General features: G+C 40.6%; 1 protein-coding gene across 16 annotated transcripts in view; it reads left to right on the top strand.

The window, feature by feature from the left end:
* Positions 1 to 17093, top strand: part of TNS3 (tensin 3) — a 265299-nt gene that overhangs the window by 107027 nt on the left and 141179 nt on the right. For all 16 annotated transcript variants that reach the window (XM_068936084.1, XM_068936082.1, XM_068936083.1 and 13 more), the window contains one exon: positions 6455 to 6493. In XM_068936084.1, the coding sequence (XP_068792185.1) occupies positions 6455 to 6493 (39 nt within the window). The remainder of the gene's footprint in view (positions 1 to 6454; positions 6494 to 17093) is intronic.

Raw genomic sequence — 17093 nt, 5'->3', positions numbered from 1 at the left:
AGTCAAAAATACTGAAGCTGAGAAATTAAAAAAAATAGTACCAAAGTTTCATTGCCAGAATTTGGTTTTGAATTCAGGGAGCTCCTGGCTGTGTGTGTTCATTCTTTCCCCACAGCAACTTTATCACAGAGTTAGGGAAGAAAAAATGTAATGCATTAAGAAACATTTCTGATGTTACTTGGCTTCTGCTCATTGATTGATAGGATTAAAATGAATAAATATTTGCATTTTTTGGATAGTCATGAGCCAAGCCCATTAACTGTTTTTCAACCTTAATTTTCTTTGCAACTTGCACAGATTTTTTTTTTTAATTTTTCCTTCCAAATTTCACTTCAAGCTGCTGTACACTAATTGGATAAGCAGCTTATTTTCATAGGGCAAATTAATTTTTTTTCTTTTCCGAAGGGCGAATGGAAATGGTATATAGCTGCACTGAACCTCAGTGCTGATTTTAGTGTACCTATTCCGCCTTTTTGGGAAACCTGGTTATTTTTAGTTTAGTAGAAAAATATAGCCACTTCGAAGTGCTTGTTTACTTTCTGCTGCGTTTGATAAATCTTCCTTTAAAACTCCCGTTCTTAACATATCCAAAAATGTTTGAAATGAAGAGGAAAATTGAGTGGGTTTGAGCATGCTTTAGAGCTGTTCTGCTGTCTGGCATGAAGTGCTGAGGACACTCAATATCTCAGTGACAAATGTCAGAGTTAGGTACTGATATAGATACTGATAGTACCCAACTGGAGAGGTTCTGTTTATTTAAAAAAAAAAAAAAAAAAAGGTTGTAATCTCAAATTAGTATCCAAATAATGTCCCTTTTTAGAAGTTGGAATTGTGTTTTTAATTTAGTCATGTTACATCTTTGTGAGCACAGAGTTGCTTTTGAAGATACACTGCACTCACCATCCTTTAGCTTTTCTTGGTAAAAGGATTTGTGATTTAAGCATTTTGGGGAAAGGTGGGGGTGAGGGGACAGGCAAATAAAAAAGAAATCCAAAGCAGAGAATATATTATGTAGATTTAAAAAAAAAAACAAAACATATGAAGAAAACCATGAGATTTTGTAAAGTCACAGTGATGTTAGGTGATCTGGAAGATGCCAGTGGCTTCATTTTGCCATTCTTGTCATCCTTCTTATGAATGTTGTCAAATGACGAGTTGCGCATTAGAATGGACAGATCGTTACCTCTTGCCTTTATATCTGAACAAGATTCCTTTCTCTCCAACAGTCTGTTTTACTTGGAGCCTTGTATAGAGAAGGCACATGTCTGCAGCAGACATATCTGCGTTTCTTACTGTAGCTTTGGAAGCAAATGATTTATTATAGCCAAATGGATAAGTTGTATGGCTTTTGCAAAAGTAGCTTGGTAGTATTTGAGAAACTTTGAAGCATAGCTTTGATAATTCTTGGCTCATTCTTTGAAGATGGTTCTTGCTCCGAAAGCTCGTCTTGTTTTTGAGAAATGAAAACTCATACTAAGGAAAATAAAAAGTTTTTTTCCGTCCTGTGGAAAAATAGTTCTGAAATGTAAATACCGGATATTCCAGCAGGTGACCTGTTCTGCGGCAGTGGGGGGCACTGTTGTGTCTCTGTTAAAGCATGTGAGGATATATTTTATTTCCTTAGTGCTAGGGTAATGTGCCATTTGTTGACATTTTTTCTTGTTTGAGTAAACGTATTTATCTCATGTTCATTCGTTACTCATTAACCTATGTGATCGACGTTATAACCTTATGAAGGAAAATTACCCGCAGATTCGTTGGAGTTAGAACTCTTCATTAATTATTTTGAGTCTTTTTCCTGTCAATGTAAGACTTTTTCAAACAAAGACTTGATTAAGGAAGTTTCACACCAGGAAAGTGTGTCCGTATTAACTGTGTATGGAAAAACAGGTAGTTTGGCTTTCAAATGTTTGCTCGATTATTTTGTCGGTAGACTAATGTGTCCATTTGTATGCGTACGTGTGTAAGCGAGCACCGAAGAGGTAGCTGTTTTTGAAAACCACAGAAGGGATTTCCTTGTTCTGGCTTTGCCTGTTAACAGGAGAACGTGTGGAAGTACAGCAGCTAAATGCGCCTTGTTTGTGCTGTACTAGGAAATATATCCAGCATGTTTCTAAGAGAAATAAAGATGATACTAAAAGCTGACAAGCCTGTTGATTGCAAATGTCCTTTCTAAGGTTAGCTGTAGATTCTGTGGGGATCAGAAAAGTCTTTCGGAAGTTTGTTTTGTCTGGTTGGTGCAGTAAATTTTAAACCAGTGAATGAGGTATAGTCTATTTTCCATCTCTTCATTGATTTTTAGATTGAAATAACGTAATTTTGCTTTCCAGCTGTGTATTTTGCAGAAAGCTGAGGCTTAAGTCGTTAGGAGCGCAGCACAACTTACATTGAGGAAGAGAGAAGTATTGTATTGAAAAGACAAACTGAAAGCCATGCAGTTATAACAATGGTTTTGCCCAGGGTGGTATATTAATGTAACTTAGTATGTTAAAATTTGATGTATGCATGCTTCAGCTATTCTTAGTCTCTTATTTTAAATAAATTTCATACTTACATTTATATTTATTTTCATGTTTATGTGTTACAGCATTTTTGTTCCCTTCAGGCCCAGATGCCTACCCTATCTATGGGAAGAGATTTGGAAAGACTTAAAGGAGCTCTCGGGAGGAGCTTATCAGCCTTATCCTCATTTTACTGCTGTGAGAGCTGATGCATGATGTGAGGTGTTCAGAATTACACCCAGTGGGTTGCTGGCAGAGCAAGGATTTGGCCAGTCATTGAGTGGATGCTACTCTATCCACTAGGCAGTATTTACTTGCTGGCTATTTAAACACAGCTTTAGTATTGAGGAAGTTTTTCAAAAGAGTATTCTGAATTTAAAAAAAAAAAAAATCTGGAAAAAGCTGTGACTGGTAAGATGCAAGAAGTTAAAGCAGCATCTACCCTTAGCTGGAATATATTCATTTTTAAAAATAGCTAGATAAGGCTTACTCCCCCCTGCCTCCCCTTCTCTCAGTTCCTTTGCAAATACTCTTGGGTTTACAAACGTTTTAATAGTAATATATTGTTGTATTTCCCCCGCCCCACCATAAGCAGCAAAGGAAACAAACCTTTTTTCACTGAGAGACGCCTTATATAAATTAGGTTGATCAGTGGCTCCTCAGGATTTCCCTACGTGCTGGTTTGAACAAATCTCAGACCTTTACAGAGCAGGAAATAGAGTTAGGAGCACTCATATAACCCCCCAACTGTGGTCATCGGCCCTCGTGGGAGCTTCTCTCAGTTATCTGTGAACACGTCAGCTCCTTTGCTTTCAATCTGTGTCTGGATTCACAGTGGAAGAATTTGCTGAAACTGCTTTTGAGAGCTGAGGTGCACAGAGATTTGGGCTGTTTTTCTTCCTTGGGGAAGAGGTATATTGTCCGTGTACTTGGAGCCAGAGGAAAAAGTCTGTGCACCTCGAGGGATCCAGTAGGTCTTGCATCAAATTTTGTGGCTTGAAATCAGTAGCAGTAGGTGGGAATCATCGGCTGTGAATGGCGCATTTGAATAGTCTGTGTTTTAATGGCAGTAAGCAGGGCGAAGGGGTTGCTGTATGCACTAGAAATGGTGTTATGTGACTGCCTGGTAGGCCTACTACAGCAGTTTCTTTTTGGTGGCACGTCATCTAAATGCAACTGTTGACATTTGTGAAAGGAGGGAGCTGGTGCAAAATGCACACAATCAAAACGGAGCCTATTTGTGAAGCCACGTTACAATATAGGTATCACAGGCATACTGGAGGTCAGAGAAGAAAGAATTAAGGAAGTGTTAGTCCTAATGTGTGCCTTTTTTATTATTATTTTTCTTCTCTACGGCTCTGAGTTGTGGTGAACTGCCTGAATAAGATGCCACAGCTCTAACAAAGAAGATCGATAGATCTCTGAAATTCTTTTGCCAGTGGGTCTCCCTGGTGCTCTTGTGTCAAGAGAGAGAGGCTTTTTCTTTGCCTTAGACAGTGAGTCAGTTGTGATTAGCAAGGAGGTTACAACAGAGCACTGTTGTGGTTAGTCAAGGGAAAAGGAGGTGCTCGATTCCTGGAGAGCTGTAACAGCAGGGGGAAGAGAAAAAGCAGAGACGATACTTATGCTCTCTAGCGATGACAATTTTATTCTAGGATAGTTGCAGGTATTAAGTATGCGAGCATGTAGTATTAGATCATCTCTGCTTTTCCACTGTGCTGCCCAACGACCTTGTAAACTAATGGCTCCTTCCAGTGTCCATTCTCTCCTTTCTTCCTGCTATAGGTAGAGAGGAAAAAAATACTTCTTAAAATGTCTATCTTTATCTATTTTAAACGTAGCTGTTACTAGTGAGAACATTAATTAAAAGTTGATTTTTTAGTGCTTATAATCCAGTACGTGCTAGGTAGTCAGGTGGTCAGGACCCATGAGGAGGTATCTCTCTTTGCCAGGAGCAGGTGTGGGAGCCCCTGACGCTTGCGCACCCAGTGTCTCGAGCTGTTGTTGGTGACGTGGGATGCCGCATCAGTTCATTCTGCTGACTGCTCTGCCTGGTGGTTCGCCCCTTTGGCTGGAAAGGAGAGTTGGCTGTTACAACTGAAGGTGTGGTACTACGTTTTACGTGCTGTGTCAGGCAGGAGGTTAGAGAGACAGACGTTGTTTTTGCTTTCAGCAACAGGAATCTTAATCGTGATGGTTTTGTTAACATCTTCCACATGTTTAATATGGATGCTCAGTTGGATGGATTAGTGAGTCACCAGCAGCAGTTGTGAAACGAGCTGCAGAAATGCAGCACGTTAAGACCTTGGACTCACAAGCACAGTGTCGGTTGGGGGGAAGGACGCGCAGCAAGCAAATCTTGAGGGTTCATATCTGTCCTACTTTCTTTAGGGCTAATGTGGAGACCGTGGGGATGCTGGGGGAGGAACATAGCCATGTTACTTTTGTGTGTGTGTGTATGGTTTTTTCTTCTTAAACATGCCTTATGATTTGAAGAGAGCTGAGAATCAGAGATGCAACTTTCACAAACAAGGACCCAACTACTGAGGCAAATGCCAGCCCTCCCATGGTAATGGATAAAAGTTGTTTACAAGAGCTGAGATCTGAGCAGGTTGTTGTGGTGTAGCCAGGTCTACCTCTTTCCACCCATGCTGTGTATGTCACCAGATTTTTTTTTGTTCTTGCAGCTTGCTGTGTTGCATAGACTGGACCTCCCTTTTCTTTACCCTAAGGATTATAATTTACACATCAGGCTGCTTCTGCTCAGTAACCCACTCCATATACCGTGCCTTAAGAGCTGATAGGGCAGCTTACCAACAATTTCATAGAGAAAACACTTCCTCTGTAGCTCAGGTGTTGTCAGAGAGTTTCTGGCCTCTTTTTGTTGGCTGAAAGAGGAGTCTCCTGGAGAGTTGTAATTGTGAAGCTGGACACGTTAAACGAAACAGCTTTCATTGGGGTTAACCTCAAGGTGCTTGTTAAGGCGAGCCTGCATGCTGGTTATTACTGAGGCTCAGATGAGTTGAGTAACTTGGTGAACCACAGTCACTTGATTGTACATGTGAGGTCTGAGGGTGCCAGCTGTATAAGACTGTAGAAAGAAGTAACATTTGTTATTGCCGAGATCATTGTGTAATCAGAATTGGTCATGGTTTTCCTGGCTTTCTTAACATTTTGGTTTTTGAATATGCAAACCGTTTCGGGGGGGGAAGAGTTATATATGGAATATATAGTCCTTTAGTGTTTTAACTTCAGTTGACATACTTATTCACAGAAGCTAACTTGTTTTATATGCTGTATGAATGTAAATGTAATAATGCAGTCTTTCTTTGGGAGAGAAGGAATGTGATTTATTTTACTTGCCTTCTGGCAGAGATGGTTGCTTTCAATTTAATGCTCCTGAGTCTTTGGTTCCTTGTCTCTGAAATTAGGCGAGTCCACAGAACATCAGTTCTGCTTGCCACCATTGCACGCCCTGCTCGGCCCACACCGCATACCAAAGTCAAATTGATAATGATAAAATTGACGTCTGTAATCTGAGGACGATGGATGAGATGATGGGAATTGCCAAAGTTCTAGACTCCTTAAAGAGCAGAAGATTTATTTATCAAATAAAATTGAGATAATCTTAAAAGAATGCTGCCGAGGATCCTGGGAGGAGAAAGCCCCTTATGCTCCCCACTAGTGTGACGTGAAGGAAGGCATTACTCTTGAACCTGTTTCAATGATTAGAGCATGTGAGCAGGACTCATAGTATTTAATTATTCAGGCAACTGAGAAAAAGTAATGCTGCTGAGAGCAGCACTGGGCATTCAGATTCTGCACCTGATCTTGTTGGCACCCCTTTGACTCTGCCTGGATCTCATAGGATTTGAGGGAGCTCGTTCGATGGGAGTGGACTGTTTCAGAAAGAAGTATCTTTTTGCTTCATTTTACTTTATTTTTTATTCCAGGTGGTGACACCCTGCTTTCTTCCAAGCAATTACGAACTGGTAAGTACTGTTGGTACTATTAATATTCATCAGGTTTTATTAAGCTATTGATTAGGTTATTCTTCCTGTACTCTTGTTGTTTAAGTACTATGCCTTTCCCTTTCCAGAGTGAGCGCTTGGAAAATAAAGGGTCTAATCCTGAAGCTTCATACTGTCTCATCCCATGGAGTAATCTAGTTGATTTTTATTGAGCATTTTGCAAGGTTAAGGGTTTACAGCATGAAATATCGGGACTGTTTTTACACTGAACTGGACGGGAAGTCTGTAATAGAGCAACCATGTGCAGTTGACCATACTTACTTAGGTTATTTGCTTTCCTTTTAAAAGGAATGACCGTCATTGTTACAATGTATAGATGTCTCATATTAATTTGACAGTACAAATAGGGGACAGTTTGGTTGTGTGGGTGTTTGGAGGTGTTTTGGGGTGGGGTTTTTTTTTTTTTTTTTTTTTAATCCTAGTGGAAGAGGAGAGACTAACCCACGTTTGTTCAGGCTAGTCATTAAAAAGATGATAAAGCTTTTCAAGCTTAAGCAACTAACTTGGAGCCCTTTTAGCTCCAAGGGTAACATGGAATGATACCTAGAGGGATGGGGTGTAACTGTTATTTATTGAACCAGCACTACCACCTCCTAGTATCAGTATTAGAAATAATAGGTCAACAGCTGATGTCCCAGTGTTAGCTGAGAACGGTGTGTGGTGTGTATATATGTGATGCAGCGGGAGAATTAAGAATCCAGCATCTCATTTCTGCCTTGCTACGTGAATTGGGCAGATCACTTTGCATACTTCTGTGTCTTGATTTCCCTGTTGGCAAAAGGCAGGTAGTGATACTTGCTTGGCATGAGTCACAGAAGTAGAAGGTACTATGGAAGTGTTGGTTTATGCTTTTCTTAATTATTACCTTTAAAAGAAAGAGTGAAAGATTAAATCAGTGGTGTGTGTTATTATGAGGAATGTGAATGTGAACTCATGGAGGGTCTCTCCTAATTTTGGCCCAGTGATTTTATGAATTAACTCACGTCAGTGTCTGGGGATTCTGTATGACATCACTGCTAAAATTATACATAGAAGAGCAGTCCTTTATTTTGTCTGCAGCTCACAGTAGTAGATGCGCACTGGGAGCTGTGGTTGCTATTTCTTTTGTGTTGTATACACAACCTGCGTATTGATTCTGATATGGAAAATCTGTTGTCGTGATTCAGAACTTGCTTAAGCATGCAGCACCTAGGGGATAGGGTACCGGTCCTTACCAGCAATCGTCCTGGGTGAACCTGATTTGCAGTCAGGTTCTGCCAGAGTAAGCAGTAAGAGGCTCTCTTGTTTATTGCCATCTTCTATGCCCTGGCCCTTCCCAAAATCATCGAGCGAACCGTTAAACTAACTGGAGGTCGAGGCGAGACCTTTGTACAAGGCCTTAAATAGCATGCAGCTTCGTGATTCAGAAATCTGCTGCTGCGCAATTAGGGCTCGAATGTGTCCCTGAGTTTTCTGGGGCTTTCAAGCGATCTTTGCGCATGAGCAGTTTTACATGTTTTGGAAAAGAGGCCAAGAGATTTTTTTAATCTGAGTATTTTTCCCTTGTAGGGATTCTTGGGGCTTGCATTAAATCGTAGGCTACAAGTTGTGTAGAAATCCTCAATTTTTGCAGGGTGTATTTATGGGATTTGGAAGCAGTCTGAATGTTGAAGATGGCCTCCCTTGTTAGCAGAGACTGAAAGAAATGCTACAGGGTTTGGATTTATTTATTTATTTATTTATTTACTTTTTTCTCTTTTGTACTGGACACTGCTCATTGGCATTACAATGAGAGCCCCTCGTTCCCCTCCAGCTGTTTTTACTTTTGTTTTCCTTAGTCCACATCTCTTTAGGGCATGTCATGTTATCACCAACTTGTAAATTGGTATCACCCTGTTAGATTTTCATATCCTCTGGAAGCAGAGGTAGTATCTGTCAACCCACGTTTACCCTTCTGTTTCTGTGACGGGAGTTTGGATGGACTTCTGCGGCTGGAAAGCCGGGCCTCTGAAAGGTTCAGGCTTTGAGGTAAGGTAGTTCTTGGAGTCTGTGTGTTTTATACTGAACAGTTCCTCCTGGAACAGGCCTTCCCGGAAAGTCCCTGAAGGGCCTTGGGAAGTACCCTGGGTTATATAAGTGTATTTCCTTTACCCTTTCAGTCAAGTGACTTACTGAGGGAGAGCTGGAACCGATCTGTCCGTTCAGCCACCAGCCTGAGTTTTGTGTGGTGTAAGGCAACATCTGTACCAACAGAGAAATGGGTGAGGGCACCTGGCACAGCGCGGCTTGAGTCCAGGTAGTAGAAACAGCTGAACCCCCTGCAACCAGGGTGACCCCAACCCAACACCTCTTGGGAATGGTCCGGTGGCCCTCCAAAACCATGGCTGGGTAGGGCCATCCGGGCCAAGCTGCTCCAGGCCCGTGCTAATGGTTGGGCAGCGTGGACAACCGTGTGATGCTGGCCTAACCTACTTGCTTCACTAGCAGAGATGTAACCCACAGTTCAGTCCCTGAATAAAATGTTTACTAGGTTTAGGCAAGGAAGAAGATTACAATTCTGTATAGTTTTCTTGCAGGGAAAACTGTAGGTGAAATACTTAGATTAGATACTGTGCAATATCCTCTTATTACTGAGAGTGAGACTGAAGAGTGCGTTTTGCTTTTGATGTGGAATGTGGTGATGTTTGGTATTTTTTGAATAAGGTCTGCCTTGTGCACAGATAAATTTTACCTGAATAGGGAAGAGTTCTATTGTTCTGAACTAGAATTAAGTGTTACCATATTAGCCGTAGGCAATTTCTTTTATAATTATTTTGAGTGTAAAATATTGAGAACATCAAGGACAAGTAGTTGAGATCTTCAGCTAATAGGGAAGGACTCTACTCAAACCAGCCCAAGTTTTGTTGCATAGCAGTTTGGTACTCAAGCATGGATTGTCTCAATTCATTGCAAGTTAGGCAGCTTTTAGTTCTCACATAAGTAAATGATACATATGTCTGGTATAAATTACTGCTATGTATATGGTATAAATTACTGCTATGTATATTTAGCTAATGTAATGGTTGCCTGAATAGGTCTCCTAGTGGTTTATAGCAAGAACTGTAGTTAAACTCTGTGGCGTGTTTGCTGGAAGACAGTTGAAGCCTGATGAAATGTACAGATGCTCTTTTTCTTTAGAATGTGGATTTTTATTGAGTATTTTCAGCTTGGATGTCTGTTTCCAAAGAGGCCCTTTCTTCCCATATCTCATAAGCCGTGCATCTTGAAGCTTTGTAATGACATCAGGACCCTCATATATCAACCCAGTGCAGCTGTTTGGAGTTTCAGGTGCTAAAATATAAACCAGCTGCTGCTAAGTGTTCTAATGCTACTTACTTTATGTTGTCATGTACATTCCTCTGACTGGAGAAGAGGGACAATTTTAGTTCAGCCCCACTAATCAAAGTCAAATGTTTAGTAAAACAAGATCTATTCTGATGTGCTTCATTTTATTTCATCAAGAGGCAAGGAGTTATTTGTGGCAGTAGACTGCAGAGATGTGTACCATGACCTAAATATAATAAAAATGCCATGGCCACTGGTCACTACTTTTGTATGTAAGAGCTGAATTAGCCTATGCAACGATTTTCTTAAAAGATTTGAGAAAAATCAAATATGGCAAATCTATTTAAACAGCATTTTCTTGAATTGTTGTATCATATTTTGAGAATTACTCAGTTGATGTCATTAAAAAAAAACCTACGTTTTTAATTGAAAAACAATTATTAACAAGCACACGTTTTCTTAAACAAATCTTGTCCCTTAACACGACAAGAAAGAAGGCTGAGTCCCTGACTTTGAATCTCCAAATGTTTTTCCATTCAGTTATTACTTTAGAAAGATAGAAGTAAAACTAGAGCCAAAGCAAGGATGTTATTTTGAGGTCACTTTCAGATTCTGGGAAGTATTCTAGGATCATTTAAGATCCATGAAGAAAGTAGCAAGTTTGTCCCCTTCACTCATTTTTTCATCCTTCATGGTACTGTATCTTTAAAAAGAATAAAGACTATGAAAGCTTACTCCCTCAGAGGCCCCTCATATATCCTGCTGCCTGTCTTGCATTAACAAAATGTGACTCAAAGGCTTCAACCTTGTGGCATACTTGCACTCTTATCTTAAAATGACTCCATCAGTTAAATGGTCCCTATCACTGCATGACTTGTCAGTTTTAAGGCACAATTTACTAGTCTAGTAATCTTTACCAGATACGTTTCTGATTTAACCTCTGCAACCTTTCTCCTTTTTTTTTTCAACTGGCTGCCGGAGAAGTCTGCATAGCTGTAGTGCTGCCATTTAAACATCGCATTTCATAACTGGCTGTTGTAGTGCTGGAAGATTAAGAGGACACTTACCCTCAGCTATTTATGTTTTGTTAAAACATCACTTCTTCCTGAACTTTATTTAGCTATTTTGCTGAGCCTGAGGTGGAAGCCTTACTCATTTTGATAGAAATTTGGCAGAGTTCTTTTTTATTTTGCTTAACTCGGTTTTCCTTAACTATACAAGCCTCTTGTCCACTTGTGAAGACAAAAATAAGATTCACATTCGGGCCTTTCCTAGCAAACCAAAAACGTAATTTTGAGCCAAACTGCTTGCTGGCCCATCTCAAAAGAGGAGGGGAACAGAGTCAGAATAATGAGGGAGAAAAGTTTTTGGTTTTGTTTTTGTTGTTTAAGGGACGGAGGGGCGGGGAGGAGAGAATACCTTGGGGAGAAAAAGAAAAGGGAAAGAAGCAAGTATTAAAGTCGCAAGACAGTTGGGTGCCTTCCTCCTAATTAGGTATCTGATTTTATTTGAAATGTATGGGAGTTTAGACACTTTACCTTGGTGTAGCTGACCGATGGAAACTAGTCCCAGGTATTTATCAGAAGAAACTGAATGTGACTTTTAGTGAAAACATTATGATACAGGAAAAAAGATATATATATATTATAAAAGACAAGTTCATGAGGGGAAAGAGAATAGGAGGAGAGGAAACCTTAAGAAAACTCAGTACTGCAGTAGCGATGGAGGAACGTTTGTTCTTTTTAGCAAAAACCCCTCTTGTTCCAGTATTCCATGATGACTGGTGAATGCAATTCTCCCCAGATGCTTTGGCTGAGAACAATCACTAGATATGGCAATATGTATTTTTATCCTCATTGCATTCATTTACTTTTTTTAATGCATCTTCCCAGAAAAAATGTGAAGCAGTCTGTCGTTCCCATGGAGTACAGTCCATCTGTTTCTAATGTGAGCCTGCAAGAGATTTTCTGAGAAATTTGAAGCTGAAATACCATTTGCGATGTTGGGAAGGCCTGAACATGTAGATGAAGGATTGCCTTCTCCAGTTTCATTTTAAGTGGAATACGAGTCCTAGAAGACAGAAGATGGTTAACTGGGGTTAATCAGATATGACCTTCGAATACCATGCAATATGATGACAATGACTAAGCTGAACTGGGAACGGACATATGCAACCCTTTCTCTCTGCCAGCTGTGATTTTGGTTTCCGGCTTAAATCAGTAAAAGCTTCACCAGAAAATTGCGTCAAGTGGGTTTGATTCATAATAAATTTCAGTCAGTTATCACTACTTCATTTCTTGCTGGTGGTGGTTGGTTCCCCGCCTTCCCCCCCCCCCCCCCCCCCCTTCTTCTTTAAAGCGAGAGAATGGAAATCCTAGATGTGGAGAACTAGAAAAATACCCAGTCATGTTACTTACAGGAACATACTTTCCCCCCACTGCAACTGCTACATGCAAAGCTTTAGCTAAAGGAATCCATCACCTGAGCTCGCAGGACCTTTGAGATGCACAGAAGTCAAGCATCAAATACACAAATTGAGCATGAATCGGAAGAGGCAAAAGGCATGCCAATTCTACCGGACCTCCCCGTTGCTACCATCTCTCCTGCCTTCTTTCCTCAGTCTAACCAGAGCCCCTCTGCCAGGGAGTGCTCCAGGCTATCACTGCCCATCTTCTGACCGAGGCTACACATGACAGAAAGGGAAATACAAAAGCGCAGTGGTGTTCTCCATTTTGTTTGCAAAGGGTGGGAATATCTAGCCGAGTTTTGTGTGTGCCTGTTCAGTTCCTGCTTTGTCATCATCCATAGTGCCAGTGCCTCCATGCAGAGATATCTGCTGACTTCGGAGAGAGTTGTATGGAAATGACTTTCTCCACTTTTGGTTCATAAAGCTTTCCTGCGCTGAAGAGGAAGCAAAAGTGCCCTGAAGGTCTTAAAGTTTTTTTTCCTAGCTATTCACTTTTGCTCTATTGAATTTTGAGCTGTACTTTTCTTCCTTTCCCTTTTCTCAGCTTCATCAGCCAATAATCTTTCTATTTTTCATGATTTCTTGATTTGTTAGAGCAATGCCTCTTTCTTCCACTGCTATAGATCAGCAGGGATGAGGACTCAGGGCTACAGCTTTTCGACAAAAGATTAAGCTGCTACCTGATCTGAAAACACCTGCCATGATTACTCTTCAACTTTCTTGAATTTGTGGATCCCCAGAAGGGAGCTGATGTGAGCCTCTATATAATGCGTTTGTAAGGGGTTTGCTTTTTGTTCTTACATTTCATATCCTTCTCAGAATAATGCCATGCACCCCATGGGTCTGCAGAGCAGAAATTAAAAACTATTGTTTTAAACTGCAGCCAGTACCTTGTTCATAAGTGTCTCTGACTCGGCCATGAAAGGGAGCAGAGAATCAAACTGTGTGATTTTTGTTTTTCTTCCATATTCAGTGTGATTTGAGTATAGTTCTCCCGAAATCAGCTGTGCAGTATATACTACATTCAAGGGCCCGTCATCCTTTGCCAGGAGGGAGAGCTCATGCTGTTTTAGGTATATCAGATAATTACAAGAGTTAAGAAAAGTTGAAATACAGCAACTATGAAGTTTTTATCTAATGCAAAATAAAATGAAAGTCAGACTTTCTTTGAACCAAAGCAGTCTTCAGAAATAAGAGATCTCATGTCCCTTGCAAGTATATTTTTAGTTAGTTTTTGAAACTATTTTCTTGACAGCAGAACACGTAGGAGGGAAGAAGGACCTCTCTAAAAAGTCCCATCTCTAAAAAGTCTGGCAGCTGAACATTAAAAAAAAAAAAAAAAAAATTCTCAGTTATTCTATCACTAAGTATTACAGTGCTGCCGAGGGCTGCTACCCATGTTTCAAGCAGAGAAGATTAATCCTATAACGGTAGTTTCGAAGTCAGCGTTTCCCATAGTCAGGATTAACTTCAATAAGCGTAGGTATCTGTGTGGCCCCTTCTCTTTCTACAAAACTGTGAAGCAAATGTATGTTCTAACTTCCTTAGTTGAAATAACAATATATGAGGGCGTATGATAATACTTTATTATATACCAGTGGATCACGTTTGCTCATTACTTAACTAACAACCCTCAGTCTACAAGGTTCCATTCAATGTTAGTTCTTCTAAGTCACTGTCATAGTAGGAATTATATGCGGCTATAATTTGCTTTAGATGTTTTTTTTTTCCATGTTGGCTCAATAATTTGGTAATATGTAAGTAGCAAAGTGTGTGTAGAATGTTTGCATGTAGACTTGCTTTTGACTCTTCTCGCTTCAAGTTATTAAAAGCTGGAGTGAGAGAGATTGGAACTCAAGGCTGTTTCCTGAAAAAATGTCATGGCACTAAATGGCAGATTTCAGGAAGGAAGAGAGGCAAGCAGTAGTTCCATTGTTTTCTGTTGTCTTTAAAGTGGAATTCAAATGAGAAGCTTTAAGGGCAAGATGGACTTAATCCCTGTTGATTAGCCAAATATTAACAACGTTGAAGAAACTGTGTGTCTTGAATGAACAAAGAGGTAGAGCCTCTCCTGACCCATTCATTTAAGAGCTGATGGATGTTCCTTGTTCTTAATTATTAAAAGGAAGATAAAGTGCGTGCGTGTGTTTTAAAATAGCAGTGGCATTTTATCTTTTGTTTTGATGGCTTTATCTTTATTCTTCCTCAGGTGGGGCTTTTTAAGGGAGTTGTTGGTAGGAATCTGTGATGACTTTTTTTTTGGCAGGAAGAGGAGGTGAGGTGGAAGTTATTCCTGAAGAAATCTCTGCTCTTTGAACAATTTTGCTTGTTCCACAGCAAAGCTTTTCTTACTTTTAACCACATGAATCTAATTTGCTTTGAACTGACTTTATGGGAAGGTAAGGAGAAGAATGCTTTGATATTTTTGAAATGCCGGGGTTGGTGAGGTACGCAGGCAATGCACGTTGTCTATAGCGTATTGTCATTGAAGTGTTTAGTACTTTCTATTGAATCAAAGTAGAGCGGCTGAATATTTCATGTTCTGCTTGATTTCTTGTTTTACAGTGAGCAAATCATTTCATTAATATAGGCCTCAGTTTCCCAATGGAAACTAGTAGCATTTGTCTTTTTACAGGCAATATTAGGAAAAACAACCCCAACACGGGATGTGATGGGATACTGTAACTTGCAATGATGCTTCCCTTGGGTGGTAGCAGGTCTCTTGCCTACTGCGCTGTCTCCCCCAACTTGGACAGAGGAGTGGGAGACACCTGAGGAAATGGAAACAGATGACAAGAGTTGAGTAGGACTGAGGCTCCCGTTTAAGGAGATGCAGAAAAATAGAGTAGGAAGATGTAAGAAGGCATAGAGGGGATGACAGATGACTTTCAGAGTTCGTAAGATCGGAAAATTTGGCTTTCCCCATAATATTTTTTTGTTTTTCTTTGCTTGCATATCCCATAGACTAATGTCAGCCTGGCTTCTTGCTGTCCCCTTTTCCCCACCCTTTCCTCCCCCAGGAAGAAGAGAGGAACAGTCTGATCCTGCTAGTTGAGATAGTTAATGCCAGCTCTGTGCTGCTCGCGCTCTGCGTCCCCTCTTTGAAGGAAAATGGAGAGAGCTGTCATTTCTAGCAGAGTGAGAGAATATGAGGCATCTTACCAGTAGCTCAACAAGGTAGAGAACCGTTTTAGAACAGTAAAAATTAATGAGGAGAAGAGGGTACTCTTGCTTCCTCTTCTCCTTCATGGCCATGCGTTAATTAGCCTGGAAAGCTTTCGTGCTGCACCAATCCAGTGCTAAGCTGAGCAACATAACAAAAAATATTCATCTGAACTGACAGACATTAGGTAAACCTGCTTTTTAATTTTATCTTATATAAAACCCTGCAAATAAGCTGCTTAGTTGTGCTGGAAGGACGGATACTGAGTTCAGCATGCCTGTTGGCTTTATATTGAAAAGAGCATGGTGTGCTTTCCCAAGCCCTCGACCTAGGGTACCCGTGAGGTCACTACTCTGCTCTCACAGAGAGTGCCGAGTAAATCCAAAAATTGCATTTAATGTTTTTTTGCCTTTTCCTATACGCGCCCAATTATTTCTGCTCGATTACAGTGCATATCTTAGGGAGACTGTGAAGCCATATTCCTAAAGGTTGCAGCGATGAAGGTGTGTGTTTTACATATCATCTTTCATTTGCTGGCAACTTTGAGGTTTCTCAATCAATTTGGGGTTTCTGGGCGGAATTAATAGTTCTCCTCAGTCTGTATGTTACTAATGGGATGTCATAGCGCGTTAACACAGTAGAGATTGGACAGTTGACGAGCTGTACCCGTTCTCTCCAATTGGTTTTTGCTAATACAATAAAGGAAGAGATTCTCTGCCTGGGTCTGTTGTGGGAGCACAAAGGGGCTCCACGCGGTCCGGACTTGCCTCACATAGAGCTTCCCGCAGTGCGTGGAAATCGGCAGCTAGCATGGAGGCAGCTAACTGCCTCCTGTGCAGCTTCTGGTAGGCACGACATAGAAAATGAGAACGGGATGAGGAGGGAGAGGTGGGAGAAGAAGTTTTTTTAAGAGAAAGAGGTGTGCCAGGTAGCCTGCTTAGCTATCCGTGCCCTTTCTGGTACGTGGGAGGAGCTGCCGCTGGGTCAGTGAGCTTGAGAATGGCAGACTTTGTTTAGGAGAGGAGGAAAATCAACGTACGTATTGATTTCAGATTCTGGCTTCTAAATAAGAGCTGTTCAGTCAACGCTCAGAGGAAAGATATTTTTGCTGTTGCGTGCACTTTGAATAAAATATAAAGCTCCTGCTTCAGCTGTGTGTTGGCCTTGATTAAATCAGGCTTAAATTAGGCTTAAATGGGAGATTTTTAGCTGAATCAGCGTTGAGCTGCTGTCATGAGAGTTCTCACAGTGATGACAACTGTGTTAGAGTTGGCTTTTTTTAAACTATTGGCTGATTGGTCACCTAAGCAGTAATTAAAAATGCATCAAAGTGTACCTTGTAAGTTATTTGACACCAGTTGAAATAACTATGCCTTACCAGTTAGCTAAATCATGATTTAAAACAAAAAATAAAACCACTCCGAGCCTATTTTCAAGGATTCAAGACAATCTCACAACTCGGTAAGGATCATGGTTAGTTCAGGATGTATGCCCTGTTAAAGGGCGTGCAGGCTCACTGAGTTAAGTAAGGTGTTGCTAGTATAATTTGTAGCCTGGAGATCTTTAACTGCATTTGCAGGTTAGATAAAATCTGAATGTGCAACAGGTGTGTGTTTTCTGTATTATGA

The sequence above is a fragment of the Struthio camelus genome, chromosome 2 (genome assembly GCF_040807025.1).
Source record: "Struthio camelus isolate bStrCam1 chromosome 2, bStrCam1.hap1, whole genome shotgun sequence".
Taxonomy (NCBI): Eukaryota; Metazoa; Chordata; class Aves; order Struthioniformes; family Struthionidae; genus Struthio; species Struthio camelus.
The sequence above is the reverse complement of the archived record's forward strand: the minus strand, read 5'-3'. Positions and strand labels throughout refer to the sequence as shown.